Source organism: Amphiprion ocellaris, chromosome 16 (assembly GCF_022539595.1).
Source record: "Amphiprion ocellaris isolate individual 3 ecotype Okinawa chromosome 16, ASM2253959v1, whole genome shotgun sequence".
Taxonomy (NCBI): domain Eukaryota; kingdom Metazoa; phylum Chordata; class Actinopteri; family Pomacentridae; genus Amphiprion; species Amphiprion ocellaris.
In genome coordinates this window covers 30,638,954-30,655,500 of record NC_072781.1, presented here as the reverse complement: position 1 = coordinate 30,655,500, position 16,547 = coordinate 30,638,954, and the positions used below count along the sequence as shown (strand labels likewise).

The 16,547-nt window shown below is 37.6% G+C and overlaps 1 protein-coding gene across 2 annotated transcripts in view; it reads left to right on the top strand.

Moving 5' to 3' along the window:
* Positions 1 to 16,547, top strand: part of atrnl1a (attractin-like 1a) — a 395,368-nt gene that overhangs the window by 38,147 nt on the left and 340,674 nt on the right. For both annotated transcript variants that reach the window (XM_055018323.1, XM_055018322.1), the window contains exons 2-4: positions 8,269 to 8,352; positions 11,884 to 11,997; positions 12,852 to 12,980. In XM_055018323.1, coding sequence (XP_054874298.1) covers positions 8,269 to 8,352; positions 11,884 to 11,997; positions 12,852 to 12,980 — 327 coding nt within the window. The remainder of the gene's footprint in view (positions 1 to 8,268; positions 8,353 to 11,883; positions 11,998 to 12,851; positions 12,981 to 16,547) is intronic.

Genomic DNA, 16,547 nt, shown 5'->3' with positions numbered 1-16,547 from the left:
AGTTGAATTTATTTGATGATTTATTACACAAAAATCCTTGAATCAACATGTAAAATAAAAAAAAAATCCAGTTTGCTTCCATACTTGACCTTGCTGTGCTCCGTGTAAACACGGCCTGCAGTTCAGCCGAGAAGACCTTGAATTTTTGTCTTATGACTGTTGGTCATAGTTAAATGACTAATGACTTTGTGATTGTGCCAAGGAGCGCTGAATTTTTTTTTGGTTTTTATACATTTTGTGACAACACCAAATTGTTCATTTTTGACAAATTTTTAAAAATTGGACATGTAGAATAAAGTAATTTTTTGTGCTTAGATTTGGTTATTTTTCCTGATGTAGTAGCATAAGGGTGTCAAACTCATTTTAGTTCAGGTTCCAGATTCAGCCCAGTTTGATCTCAAGTGGGCCGGACCAGTAAAATCACAGCATAATAAACTATAAATAACTCCAAATTGTTTCTTTGTTTTAGTGCAAAAAAGTACATTCTGAAATCCTTCACATTTATGGAATTATCTTTTTATAAAACATTATGAACAACCTGAAATTTCTAAAGAAAAATAAGTTCACTTTCAGCAACATTATGCCTCAGCTTGTCATTTACACATTACAACTTTCAGATCACAGAGTTTCTACAAAGGAACACAACATTTAGTCACAGGTATCTGGAACTGAATGATGTAGTATTTTACTTTATGATCAAAACAACAAAAGTCAGACAAAAAGACAAAAAAAACCCCAACCAAAAACAGGACGAAATATTACAAAAACGAGACACAAAATGACAAAAAAAATCGACAAAAACACAAAACAAAGCAAAAAAGAAACAAAAAAATTAGACAAAAAAGTTCAAAGCAACAAAAAAATGGACAAATGACAAAAATGAGACAAAAAATGTCTCATTTTTGACACAAATGACACAAACGAGACCAAAAATGACAAATGCAAGAAACAAAACAACAAAAAAGTAGACTACCACAAGCGAGACAAAAAAAAACACCAAACGACACAGATGATACACAAAACAACGAAAAAAGCAAAATACAAAATGACAAAAATAAGACAAAAAACACAAGCGAGACAAAAAGGAAACACAAAACGACAAAAGCCAGGAACAAAACGACAACAACATGAGACAACAACAGTCAGACAAAAAAACTACAAAAACAAGACAAAATATTACAAAAATAAGACACAAAATGACAAAAGAACAATGAGCAATCTAGTATTTTACTTTATGATCAAAACAACATGTCATGGTAGAAAAAATTATTTTAAATTTATAGTTTTACAAATTTAAAATCTGCAGTTAAAGTCTTCTCTGTCATTTTTACACTTCACAAAGTCATCGTTGAAAATCCGACTTTTTTTCGTTTTTTTTTTTTTTTCAAGTTCCTGTTTCATAAATGGTGTCATTTTGGTGATTTTTTAAAAAAAAATAATGTCTTTTAGATCCTTTATTCACAGATGTACATTCAACAGTGGGATATTTTATTCCTTATCAAGTGACCTTTTCAATCACAAGTTTAGAATTATGGTGTTTCTTCTTTCAAAAGTTGCAATCTTTGAAGTCCTAGGTTAAAATAAAGCAGCTCCAGCCTCAGAACATGGACACAGTTCAGTGCTAATAAAGCAGGAGGAGTGGATGAAGAATTAGTTGCAGTTCTGAGTAATGCTGCTTTAAAATGATCTGTGGTTGAAGAGATGAAGAGCTGAGTGAAGGCTAAAGTTTTCCATTAGAGAGAGAGAGAGAGAGAGTGTGTGTGTGTTTGTGTGTGTGTGTGTGTGTGTGTGTGTGTGTGTGTGTGTGTGTGTGTGTGTGTGTGTGTGTGTGTGTGTGTGTGTGTGTGTGTGTGTGTGTGTGTGTGTGTGTGTGTGTGTGCGCACGCACGGCAGACAGGATTAAACGAGTGTGGAGGTGGGAGCAGGAGGTGGCCTGGTCGCCTACCTTTGGGGAGAAAATGAAACGGGTGATTTGTACCGACACTACCTGAAGATATTGGCTTCTTCCTCCATCCGTCTCCACCTCCCTCTCACTCTTTTTCCATCCATTTGTCTGTCTATCCTTCATGCATCTGTCTTCTGTACAGCATTAATTATTCACCCGGAGCAGATGAATATTTCAAAGGGTGCCGGACTCTCTTCCTTCATACCTCATGCTCTTGTCCCTGTCTCTGTTTTATCTCCCTTTTATGCCTCCTCTTCCTCTGCCAGCATCACGTAGCTTCATCCTCTGTGTGTTCAATAACCCTGATTCCAGTCATGTTTCTGTAAAAGACGCCGTGATCTCCTGCTCTGTTTTCTGTCCCTGATCACCATTTATAACCTCGTCTATCTGGGAGGGAGTGTGTCGGCTTCTTGTCTGCATGCGTGAACAGTCTTCTTCCATGCCAGGCTCTTTTAGGAGGGTTAATGGTCGAGGTGTTTTGGAGTGACGGTTTATTGGTGCTGCAAGAGGCTCCTCCAGTCAGATCCACATTAACTATGGATGCGATCTACCTTTCGCATGTTTTCGTAGAAGGGCTCTCTGCATATTCACCCAGTTTTCCACTTAAGCGAGAACTCCAGTGGGAGAGCCACACCACGACTTTGTCCCAAATCTACCTCCCTGTTTCAGACTGAAGAAGTGTTGGGCTGTATTCTGCAGGGAAGCATATTTTCTCCCAGATTACATTTATTTGTGACTTATGACAACTACATCCCGAATCAACAGATCTTTTCTGTGTATTGTACTTTGTTATTTAGTCAACCACCCATATATTAAATGGGGCGGGACTCATCCTACTTGTACTGCAGAAAATGAAGGAGAAGATCCATTCATACTGCAGATCTTGCTTTTTTTTTTGAGTACTCCTTACAATATACTACATTTTGTCCTTATCAAGCAGCAACTCCTCTTCTGCTCTTACCTTATTCACTAAACTCAAGTGCCATGGAGGAATCAGCTAGTTGACGTTTCCTGCTGCAGCCTTCTCTTTTTCAGCTTTCTTCCATGTCCGATCAACCCCGACTCAATTTTATTGACGTTTTGAACTTTTGCGAGTTTCGACCAATCCGAGAACATGAAGTACATCATCGCCATTGTCAGGGTGCCCATTGCTAGCTAAACTCCCACAATGCTCTCTGCTCGCCAACACTGAACTGAAGGTATTCTACAGTATTAAACAGTAAGAGGCTCCACCTGGTGGAACAACCAGGTACTACAGCTGATCTACAATACATTTTCAGCACATTTTCTGACATTCACATAGAGAATGTAGGTTTTCTCCATTTTTTGGAGCTTGTGGAGCCACAGTACATTTCAGATAGTGCTTTGCGACCACCTATGTAACATTAAAAACCAGCTTGGATTGGAGACAGAGATGCTTCAATTTTCTTTACCCTATAGAGCCCAGCGAAGCACGGGCGCTATGATTGCATCATCATTTTTGATTGGCGGTAGATTTGAAACCAGATAAGATAGAGCGGTCATTCTTTTTGCATATAAAATTTGGGGAGTTAGACTAATATTTCACACATTCACCATGTCTCAGAGTGCTTTTTCGTTGCAGTGATGGGTTTGTAAAAATACACAATAAAGCACACATAACAAAAAATCTTTATAAACGAGACCATGGGATATTGTGCAACTTTTTTTTGTTAAACTTTTTTTCTTACTTTGTTTTACAAATTTATTGACAAATTTTACAAGGGATACAGCTATTAATTTTTTGTATTTTGAAATATATGTGAAAAAAACAAAAATGATTTAAATTTTTTAGGTTTATTGCACTTTTAAGCAATTTATTGTAGTAGTTAAGACATAAGTCAATACATATTATTATAACTTGGGATATAAGGGTTATATTGATGTAAAGCAAATAGAAATATTAAAAAAATGCACTACAGTATGGAAAAATGTAAGAATATGTTGTGGCGGACTTATAGAATTGTAAGTCTTAAAGGGTTAATGTATTGTGGAGCTACTCATTTGTCAAACATATACGTTGGATTGATTTTAATGACTTTAATGCACTTGACGTGTGTACTATCTCACAAAATTACATCAGAGAGGGACTTGACATCGGCTGATAGTAAATATTAAATGACTCGGATTGGGACATCCCTGTCTATGGAAGGTTTTGTGTTTTGAATAATCCAGCAGACTGAGACCTCTTTTCCTTTCCAGTTTCCCCCCAGCACTCCAGACACATGCAGGTTCAGTAAGTGAATATTCTCAGTTGCTGCTGGGAATGAAATTGAGTGTGAATGGGTGCCTGTGCATAAGTGTGAGCTCTGTAAAAGCCTGGCAGTCTGTGCAGAGTGTTTCCCGTCTCTCACCCGATCTCATCCAAGCTCCACTCCATCCTCTAGAGTTGGTTCCAGCAGCACAGGCAACGGTGTGAAAAGCTGCCCTCGTTAATTTCCACTCATCCCCCTGTTCTTACTTCTCCATTTTCAACTCACACTGTCATAACACAGCATCTGCACTTTGGCATATTGAGGTGGAGCTGTTGGAAAAATACATTTGGCCTGTTATTGTTAGGATGTGGCAACTGCAACCTTTTAGTTCGGAGATCCTTACATGCAACAGTCACTTTTTCTTTGGGTTTGTTATAGTTAATTAGAGTCTGTCTTCAGCGTTTAACACACTTTCACTGTGACTTTGTCCCAAGTGGATGCAAAATGTGGTCTTAATTTAGAGAAATCTGAACTTTAGTAGCACCTAAGGATAGAAAAATGATCTTGTGAATGTAATTCCACACATCAACAGCAAGAAGCCAAGAACAGAGTTTTCATCGTCAATATTATCATCATTTAAGTCAGGTATTGCAGCAGCGTGACATGAATATTTGTCTTCTAATCTGAGATTATAGCCAGAGGATGTAACAGTGATCAGCAGAGACTGGTAGAAGAGATGGAAAGAGAAATGGATGAAGAGAAGCATAGGAATTGAAGGAGAAAAGGGAAAAGAAACAGCCTTGCATCCTGGTTTATCTCCTTTTCACCTGGTGGCCTCCCTCACTAATCTCTTTCTTGTAACTCCTTCAGAGGAGTCATAGTTGAACATCTGAACATTAGTAGCACCAGACGATAGAAAAATGATCATGTAAATGTAATTCCGCGCATCAACAGTGTTCATCATCGGCAACAAACCAAGAACAGAGTGTGACACACAGAAATGTGTGATCACATTTTTGTAATGTATATTGGTTATATTGTGTTGAATTGTATGTAAAAATTCTTTGAATAGGAGCATTTTATTTTAATTCTTTGTATAAAGTTCGTTTAGATGTAATTCCAAGAATACGCCACAAGGGGGCTCAACCTTTCACAGAGACGGCTTAGTGTGTTTAGCAGCCTCATCTTCAGACCGGCAGAAGCCAGGGAAGCAGAACAGCCGTTTCATTCTTTCTCCAGGTTTTCACAGGTTGGTCATTATCATAAAGTACAAATTACGTTGAAACAACTTACATGATCTGTTATGCCTTAAATATTTTCGTAAGGACGGTAGTTTTGATGTCAGTATGCGTATTTTGTGGATTGCAATGTCCGTTTCGCCAGAGGCTAACGAGCATTAGCCTAGCAGGCTACGTTCAGCTAGCAGTAGCACGTAATGGCTGCGGTATTGTTGTTTTCGCGCTCTTTTTTTTGCTTCTGTTAACTTTGTGGGGCTCCTTTGACATTCCGTTAAAATATGTAACGTTCAATGTTCTTTTGTTCTGTATCTGTTTTTGTGTGTAAAAAGGGTTTTTTGTCAACTTTTCCAGACTTGCCAGTGCTTTTATGGGATTATGGGATTCCCATTACTTGTGTTAGTGGCACATTTTGACGATTTTATTTGTATTGTTGCATAATACATATTGCATTGTGTACACTTTGAAGAGACCTGGAAGTTTGGTGAACAAAGAAAAAAAGAGTTAACTATAGATGCATTTTAAGTATGATCTATGGATTACATTTCTATGTAATAGAAATTAACAGACTGTCAGAAGCAAGGGAAGAACAACAGCCATTATTGTCCGCCTCATTTTCTCCTGGTTTTCACAGGACAAATCTAATCTGAAAACAGGCTTCATTTACAGGGCCTGTTACAAGAGTTTTCATGGTCAACATTATCATCATTGAAGTCAGGTATTGCAGCAGCAAGACATGAATATTTGTCTTCTAATCTGGGATTATAGCCAGAGGATGTAACAGTGATCAACAGAGACGGGTAGAAGACACGGAAAGAGAAATGGATGAAGGGAAGGATAGAAATTGAAGGAGAAATGGGAAAAGAAACGGCCTTGCATCCTGGTTTATCTCCTTTTTACCTCCTCTAAATCTCACATATCTGCGTATGTCTACATGTATGTGTTCATGCGGTTTATTGGATGGATTTGAACGTTTACTGTGGCCCGTGTCCGGCTGTGCTGCAATCTGTTTGCCCTCCCAAACATTTTCCCTCATTCCACAGAAACAGCACATTTGGCCCACACGCTCTTAATCTCGTGTACTGGTGGCGATGATGGCGTGCTACGAGTTTCCTCCCTTTTTAGGCCCTTTGGCAAACTCAGGAGAACCAATACAGTTATCTCGCCATCTGAACCAGTCAAACAGGGTGGTCAAACGTTGGTTGCACTCAGTCACTTGTTGCCGCAGGCTTTTCAGGCAGTAGCTGCTGCCAAGTCTACTGATTACAGATTACTGCACTGAAGTAGGCAGCTGTAACTATGAGCGTTCAAATAGAGAGTTGCCATGTAGCGGCTGCTGAATTAAATGTATTCACACAGTACAGTGCAGAGTTGTGTATTTAAAGTAGCTTGTGGGCTTTTTTTCCCTCTTATTTTAGGATTTGTAAATTAATCAAATTTTATCTCTTAATATGTCTGTCTTTGTTATCTTCTTTTATGTGTTATTTTTCCCATGCTAAGAGTGAAACTCATGAGGGCCAATGGTTATGCTGAAGGCTTAGATAATGAACGCACACACACACACGCACAGACACACACACACACACACACACACACACACACACACACACACACACACACACACACACACACACACACACACACACACACACACACTCAGACAGTAACACACTGTCCGACTGGAGGCAGCCTGCGACGTCTTCACTGTTTGCTATTGTGATAAGTCGCCTCTTCCCTCTAGAAAAGATTACTTTGATTGACAAGTGCGATTGCTGTTTACCACACACACACACACACACACACACACACACACACACACACACACACACGCACACACCATCATTGTGGTTATATTACACTCGCCACATGAATATGTCATGCGGGGATCGCTATAGCAACAATAGCGTGCACTGTATTACCTTGACATTAGTGGGAAAGATGTTTCATCTGCACACACACACATTCTGCTACTTCAGTCAAGTCTCCCAGAAATTAATAATAAAATATTGATATATTTATTTCTGCATGTGAATCAGTGCTCTATTGTTCCAGTATGGCATAATGAAGGAGATGATATGAGCTGGAAAAGATTTATATTTTTCATATATATATATATATATATATGTATGTATGTATGTATGTATGTATGTATGTATGTATATATATATATATATATATATATATATATATATATATATATATATATATATATATATATAAAAAAAATAATAGAAATAAAAAGATTTTGATTTAATGTTGAAAATCTATACAAAGAGAAACTTCCAAGGGGGGTAAATGCACTTTATGGGCACTTTCTGTATGATTCCTTTAAGTTGGAAACCGCTGTTTTGCTGCGTTTTAACTCTTATTACAACATAAGGAAATAGTACTGCTTCTGCTGCTGTGGTTGTTGATGTTATTCACATCTAAATGTGATTATTTTACACCATTTAAATCATGAAGCAAACATTGTATAATAGAGGTCCGACTAACTCAGGGGTTGAAATTGCTTAGCATTTTAGGAGAGTGTTTTCAGTGAGTTACAGTGGATACCAGTCTTAAGTCTGCATTACTGAGCACAGAGGAGGTTTCACAAAGATAGACTTTGCCTTTGGCTCTTATCTAATCAACATCGTGAGGCTTTAGTTGGACGTCTGTATTCATCTGTTCCACGAACTTCTTAGGCCCCTGTCTGTCTCCTTAATGTCACAAGATTAGATTTTTATCTCAGAATTATGGATATTTTTTCCTGTTTTTTTGGTAATTAAGACAAAACCCTGCCTCAGAAACTCATGCTTTGTGATTTTCAGCGCATAAAATCACATGACTGTCTGATTAAAATCACTAACCTACTGTCTTTCCTCTTCTTTTACAGGTTGACAGACCTGTCAGGTTCTCTCACAGATGGTCCAGTAAACTACAAGTACAAGACCAAATGCACTTGGTTAATAGAAGGATTGTGAGTACCAATATTTTTTTTTTATCCTGCACACTGACTGAAGGGCTTCAGATAAGAGGAGCTTTATTTCGGGATAATAGGAATTTGTCTATTAGTGTAGGTGAAAGACAATAAGATCCTTTTTGCTCATTTATAATTAACTAATTGCACATATTAGCTGTGGAATTATGTGTAAAATGTTGTATTTATTATTTTACTCTCCTGTTAATGATGTGAACTAAATATCAGGCAATGCTACATAGATCTATATATCAGTCACATCTGTTAGGTTCATCTCCTTGGGAAACATTAAAGCACAGCTCAGGCTCAATAAGAGTAGCGGCTCATTTTATTTGTATAACTACCCCAAGCTACAGATTTGCCTCGAAGGGCTGTAGCTAGTGAATTCATTGGCAAGAAATTTGGGTCAGATACTTGTGATCAAACTGTTAATGATCAGATTTTGTTTTTCACCCCAGAAAGGTCAAAATTTTCCCATTTGGTGCAAAGACTGGATGTCTTTGTGTCTCTATGTCGCTCCTCAGTATTAAGGATAGATATTCATGGACTTAAGAGGATAATTTTCTCGTTACCGTGACCTTGATTATTGCAAATTTTTGACTTGATCATCATTTAGTCCATGGCAAGAAAACTCCAAACCGAATGACAAGGCATCTGGAAAGTTCTGAGTGAATCTGAATGGTTTTAATGTTTACATTTTAATGTCATATTGTGACAGCTGGAGCATAAAATCTATTTTCTAGTCTTAATTTCATATGAGATCATGGGTGGTTTTTTTTGGCTTTTTTATGTCTAATGATAGGTAGTAACATGAAATAACAAAGAAAAATTATCTACAGATAGATATATACATAGATCAATGATAAATACGCTAATTAAACCTGTGTTTTGACAGATTTCTAAAGTTTTCAGATATTATACACTAATGAAAACAAATTGATTCAACATTTTCGTTTTGGAAACATCTGTAGTTATACAAGATATATCTCATTTAACAAACAAATCAGTGAAAAACTGTAGAACCAGAATCGTTTTCTGCTAATCGTCAGTAATTGTAGGTAAGTTTGGAAATATATTACAGGGTTGGACTTGAAATGAACATATTCTTTTGTTACATAATGAGGAAACATTTCTGAAATTATGATATATTTGTAATTGGATTTTATATGGAAAAAAATATAAATTTTCTTAAAAGAAACAGATTTGTGGTTATTTGTTGTTAGTTATAGTTGATGTTATTTTACATTTAACCATCCTGTTATGCTCTGGTCAAAATTAACTATTTTAAAGTTAAAAAAAATCTAAAAAAAAAAACTTACTTTTTTGGTATGAAGCTTCCTCTGCTTTGCTTAACTAGAAAAGCACTCAGAGAGTGCAGTACTCCACCAAGGCTGCTCAGTTGATGTATCATTTGCGACAGATGAAATCTTTAAGAAAAAATGACCTTGTGCTGATCACAGGCATGTGGTATGCATGTGTACGTTATGTATGGATACTGAATTGCATGTAAATTACGCTTATAAAAGTCTGTTGATCAGTTCATCACTTTTGGCAAGCATTTGTTTTGCTAGTGTTAAAATAACCGTTCCCTCCATGCTTTTATTTTGAAGGCGTATTTTAAAGTTATGGGCTTTTATTTTGTCACCATTCCAGCGGCACAGGAAATGTTCGGTTCCTCGACATGCCGAAAAGTCTGAAAATTCACGTAAAGATGAAAGAAAGCGGTTCCACGCTGTTGCTGTCTAGCAAAGGATGTGTCTAAACTTAGAAGCATCTAGCTGGGACATGGTCTTATGGTGAAGAAATGAGTGAAGGACAGAAAGGTGAATTTGTGTTCAAAATAAGGCTGACAGCTGAACATAAGTAAAGGCTTTGCGAAACATATGGAGCTTCACCATTGTCTGGCTGGGGTTTGCTACATCATGTGACCTAAATATGTAGCAGGCGGCAGGAATTGATGGGACTCAGAAACACCCCACAGTTTAATCATTTGTTCCCTGTATGATTTCCAGCTGATAAATCAGTCATTTTGTAGTAGGATCGCAATCATGTGATCGCCGGCAGGTAACTGACAGTGTTCACTTGTTGTCATAGTTACAGCGATGCCGTGCCGGCAGCTATATCTGGCAATGGGAAATCCTTAACAAAGCCGTGGATCCAGACAACAAGCCGCATCACTGTGGAAATTTAATCAGTTGGTCCTTGTGTCATTTCTGACTTTCCCTGAAAATTTCATCCAAATCTGTTGGTCCGTTTTTGAGTAATATTTCACACGGACAGACAGATTCACAGACAAACATACGCTGATCGTCACATAACTCCGCCGTTCCTTGGCGGAGTAATAAGTGTAATCAACATATAAAATGGTTCATTGCACATATTTCTGGTTCAAATCAGTGGTTAAATAATGTTTACTTTCAATACAAATCCTCATTTGTCTTGATTTTAAGTCAGCAGGTCAATTTGACCCTGAACAGAAGATGTGTCTTGCGTTAATTTATCAACATCACTCCATAAAATGAAAAAAATTAAAAATGCAAAATTTAAAAAATACATTTAAAAAAATCTATGCCATGTAAAATTTATATGTAGGTTTTCCAATGTATATTAAAAAAAGCTTTAACTTTATTTATTTTTTTTATTGAAAAGCAAGTGAATTATCCCCATTGAACCATGACCTGTGAGAGATAAAGAACACCATTGCACTAAATATTGATTGAAATAGTTAATAATGGAGTTAAGAATGAGATATAAACCATGTTTATTGGGATTTTTTTTGTTTCTAGCTCTTCTGGATAATTAAACAATTAAACATGCCTCAGGAACATCATTGCTATTCCTGATAAATGAACATAGCAGGAGGGTTAACATGTAAATCTAATCTTTTTTTCTAAATGCATTGATATTGTTTCTGTATTTCAAAAATACTGAAAAAATGTGTGAAATAAAACAGAAAACTTTAGTAAAATTACTGTTTTTTTTTTTATTACAGTGGTAATTATCATTGTTACTTCAGTGTTTAGATTCTTAGCACTTCAATTACCTGCAGAAGTATTAATTTACGAACATCAAATGCGTCTTCAGTTGAGCATTCTTTTGCACATAAGGTAGACAAACAGAGATCAGAAACATTCACAGTATCTGATTTTCATTATTTGTAATAGTAGGTCTTTTATGTATCATATACAGGTTGGTCAAAGCTGGAGCTTATTTCAGGGTTTTAAAACCAGGATGTGATCTTTACACAGGCAAACACATACCAGGATATTCAATACTAATATGTAGACCTGCACCAACTGCACCTTCCAGGAGACTTACATTAAGGAAAGGACACGCTTCATGAGGACTTCAGTATTGCAAAAAGGTTTTCTGAGTCCCTGAAGTGTCAATTTATGATCTTAACCACAGACTTCATGAATAGCAGAGACGCCTTTGAACAGCCAGAATTGGTACGCGGTGTGGAGGTAATATATTTTCCTCAATTTTATTTTTGTCACAGCTATCTGTTCTGTGTTCTCTCCTGTCTCGCAGCCCTAATGCAGTACTCAGGCTGCGCTTCAATCACTTTGCCACCGAGTGCAGCTGGGACCACATGTACATCTATGATGGAGACTCCATTTACGCCCCTTTGATTGCCGTCTTCAGGTGAGCGGCCGCTGCTCTGAATAGGAGAGCCGTGCAAGGCAGGAAATATGGAAATGACTCAGGTAGCCTTTGGCACTGCTTCAAAAAAACCTCCAATAAATTTGCTCTTGTGCAGTCAAATGAACGACTCCACGTAAAGCCAAACAATGGACCTCATAATAACTGTCGCACCACAATAATAGAAAGGAAATATAGCAATTATTCACATTATCCCTGAATGCCACGTCCTTTTCTGGAGCTTTACTGCATTTTTTTAACCTCCCAAAGGGCAGTCTACATGCATGTGGGTGGCAGTCTTTGAATTCACACAATTCATTAAAACCACAATTACATACCATTGTAACCTCCCACTTTCTGCTCTAATCCACTGATTCCTGATTCCTGTTGAGAGTTCAGTTGCTCCCATGAAGGGGCTAATTTAGATTGTTCCATCTGCCATTTAATTATACAAGCTTGTGCAGCATTATTACCTACAGTAATTCTGCTTACCCTGTTCATTATGGACAGAAAGATACACTTTATGGTATACACTTTCGAGGGCAAAGGTAGATTGCAATGCATTGCATGGACAAAATGTGAAAAACACCATTAAACAAAATAACAAAATGCAATATGCCTCCGCGCTGCAGTGTTGTTTTACTTTATAGCTGATCACTGTCATATTTTCAGCGGGCTCTGCTGCTGCTGAAACGCAGTTCTATTCATTTTAAAGCTCTCTGGTGGTGCTTCGAGATCAGAGTCCATAAAATACAACAGAATTTCAGAAGCCCTTTTATTAGTATTGCTTTTGTGTTGAGGGAACTGTCTCTGTGTCTTTGTGTGTCTCATTCCATTTCTGTTGAACTCCTTCTCAGTGGTCTGGTGATACCAGAGTCCAGAGGGAATGAAACGGTACCAGAGGTGGTGACAACGTCCGGCTACGCTCTGCTTCACTTCTTCAGCGATGCAGCCTACAACCTGACCGGTTTCAGCATCTCCTACTCGTATGTCCTTACTTCACCTACAGTCTCTTTTATGTCTTCTCTCCTTTGTTTGACTTTCTGTCCAAGTGCCAAACCTCTAAGTCTACAATGATCAATATTTCTTATGCTAACAATGAATCAGTTCAGTGATGTGGAAGGACTCACACAGTTATAAACCCACAGAGATTTGGAGCTCAACATACAGTACATATTAAAAATGTTTACATCCCTGGAAAGTTTTCCCCTTTTATTGCTTTTCTTTGGCTTTTTTTTGATGAGAATTTACAAAACAATGACTATTTCATGCTTCCATGACAACAGATTTTCTCAAAGTAAGGCCAAAGGACTTATCTTATGATGTGAAGCATGGTAGCAGCAGCATGACTGAAGCATGGTGGTGGCAGCATCATGATGTGAAACATGGTGGTGGCAGTATCATGATGTGAAGCATGGTGGCGGCATCATGACTGAGGCATGGTGGTGGCACCATCATGACTGAAACATGGTGGTGGCAGCATCATTTATGCAATCACTTATTTTACAATTTATATTTTTAACTATTTGTCATTGCTTTATAGAAACCTGTTTTCACAAAAAAGCCAAATTAAAGTGACCTCGGTCCAATGAAGAGGAAGACATCCAAGGGGTGAATAGCTTTGGGAAACAGTAATATTTGGAATATTTGTGCTGGAAAAATGAGGAAAATATGATACCTTAAAATCTTGAACTTCACATTAGCATCAGCTAGCTAATGTGGTGTGGCAGTAGACTGAATGCATGAGCTATTTTCCTGTATAGAGTCAAGGTAGACTGGAGTGTATCCCAGCTGACACTGGATGAGAGATGGGCTACACCCTGGACAGGTCATCAGTCCATCACTGGGCTAACACAAAGAGACAGACAACCATGCTCACTCTCAACTATGACCAATTAAGAATCACCAATTAACCTTCCACACATGAACCCAGAACCTTCTTGCTGTGAGGTGACAGCGCTAACCGCTGCTCCGCCACGCCATCCACAGATTGAATGCAACATTAGCTAATTAATTTGCAGTGTCAGCTACTTACAGCTCGCTAAGTGGCCTTTTTCACAGCAGACATTTGTGCAATTAAAAAAATTAAAAGTGGCGGCCTTGGGTTTTAGGTGAGCTGGTTCTATAGGGAGGTGGTATTGTGAGTTCTAGCTCACTGCAAGACTTAATGAATCACTTACTGGAGCTGAGCCATCATTAACGAGATTAGCTTCACCTGTGCTTTGACAGAAAGTTTGCCATGAAAAATCTCTGCACAGAAGGTAAACAACAGGCTTGTACTATATTGTATTAATGTTTTTCTTGCTGGAGTTTATGTTTCAAAGCTCACAGAGTAGTTTTTCCCCAAAATAAGTACATATTGTGAGCTTTACAGAAGAAGAATGATGAGTGATTATGGTGAAGTTAGAGAAGGATTGTCTTCTCTAAGTAAAAAATGGTTAAACTTGGGCAACTATATCTCATCCTGAAGCTGTATGACTCCTCTACTTAAACTAGAGAAAGAAAAGAAAAAGAAATTGGAGCAAAATAACAAAAACTGCTGCCTTTCTTGGTAATATTATTCCCAGTGGTTGCTTGTAGCACCACATTGGAAAACCCAGAAACAAATTCCTGAAAAACCATTCCCAAAACATCTGTAAAACTGTTGTCAGAACGCCTCCAACTGCAAACAAGGTCAGTTTTTACTGTCAGTTAATGTTTTTTTTCTCCATCGAGGTTTCATGTTTGTCAAACTTTTCCAGAGCCTTGAAAAACGAGATTTATTTTCGTGATGTTATCGGCAGAAACACAGACTGTCTGGAGCCTCTTTCATGCATTGTAACAATGGTAGAGGTGTCCAGAATAGTTTATTGCTTTGCGGTGCTCATTTAGCCTTCATAGTTGCAACAATTGCAAGACACTACACTATTTTCATAAAACTAACAAAGATGGCATAGTTATGGAATTAAAATGATAACCATAATTATTCCTATTATTATTGGGATCACAATTAGTCTTTTTTTAATCAACATTATTCATCAATTTCAGAGACGAAACTGCAGCATTTACTGTAGCCTGCATGTGAGACGTTTAGGGAATTTCAGTAAATTGTAGTTGTATATCGATACGTAGATGTTTAGAGAGTGAGAGGGTGTGGAGCAGCATTAGATAACCTCCAGGAAAAACTGGTGACAGAATTATTACATTTTCTGATGAAAATATTTAGTATCTATCAAATCACTGTCAATCTTTCCATCAATGCAAATTTATTGTACTCCAATTAAGACTTATATTTCCCAGCATTTAATGATAAATAATATCACTTTTCAAAAATAGAGAGCTGTATGGGTGCAGCTAAGTTAGGTCTTAATGTATTTGTCCTGAAATGCACTAAAAATGTGCAATTTTGTCTTGTTTTTGCCTTTGACATCCAGGTGCGGCACTACAGTATATGCAGCTAATTGAATAAATTGTTTAATGGTCATCCTATGTTGAGATAGTGCAAATATTTTCAGTGTGTGCTGCATATATATTTCAAATACATTTCTCCTGTGTTGTTCTAAGACTATAGAAGCATAAAAAGTAGGTTGATCAAAAAAGGGAGACAGGAAGGAGGGGATCCCTGGTATGTTTTTTATTTCGTAAATGGTGCTTCATAAAAAGAACATTGAGAACTGATGATGTTGAAGACCAAAAAAACCCACACATTATTACGGTGCGTCTCGTCTCAGCTACATCTTACTGCTACAAACCTGCTGCTTTGTGTCTGTCAGGATGGAAAAGTGAGTGAAACGTAGAAGGTTGGGCACATGAAGACACACACACACACACAAACACGCTGAGAAGAGATAGAGGTTGTCATGGCGACCCTCTGTCACAGTAGCAAACCGGCTTTTTGTATTAACAAAAAGATGATTTTCTGCCTCTGGTCCTTGACTCCCTTTTTTCTATAGTTTTTTGTTTATTAATTTAAAAAAAATCTCTTTCAGCATCTTTATTAATCTGATATTACAGAAAAAACAGACTGTAATGTTTGGAAGATCACCGTTGTGCCATTTTTTGTTCACTGTTTCAATTTGGGTTTAGACTTGCGCCTTAATGGATTCTCATTTTCAGTCTCATTTGTGTCTTTTCCTTTGTGTCCTCCTCGCTGTATCTACAATTTATCTCCTTTAGAGTGATATCGGTCTCGCTGCGACTCTCTTCTGTGCCTCATTGTTTCTTGCTGCATCGCGTTCAGTTTTGCTTTGGAGGCTTTTATCCGGAGCCACTTACAATAAGTGCATTCAGAGCTGATTGGAACAAGAGGAAGATTTGTTCAGAAAATACATCAGACATTTTTACTGCTGCTGCACTAAAGCTTCTCTGCTTTCGAGGTTCAGATTCTTTAAGCAACAACATTATGGGTCCAATTCTTTGCTGCTTTTTAGTGATGAACCAGGAATAACCCATAATGGACTGTGTGGTTATTTCTTTGTGATTAAAGCATGGTGGCAGCAGCATCATGATGTGAAACATGGTAGTGGCAGCATCATTATGTGAAGCATGGTGGTGGCAGCATCATGATTGAAGCA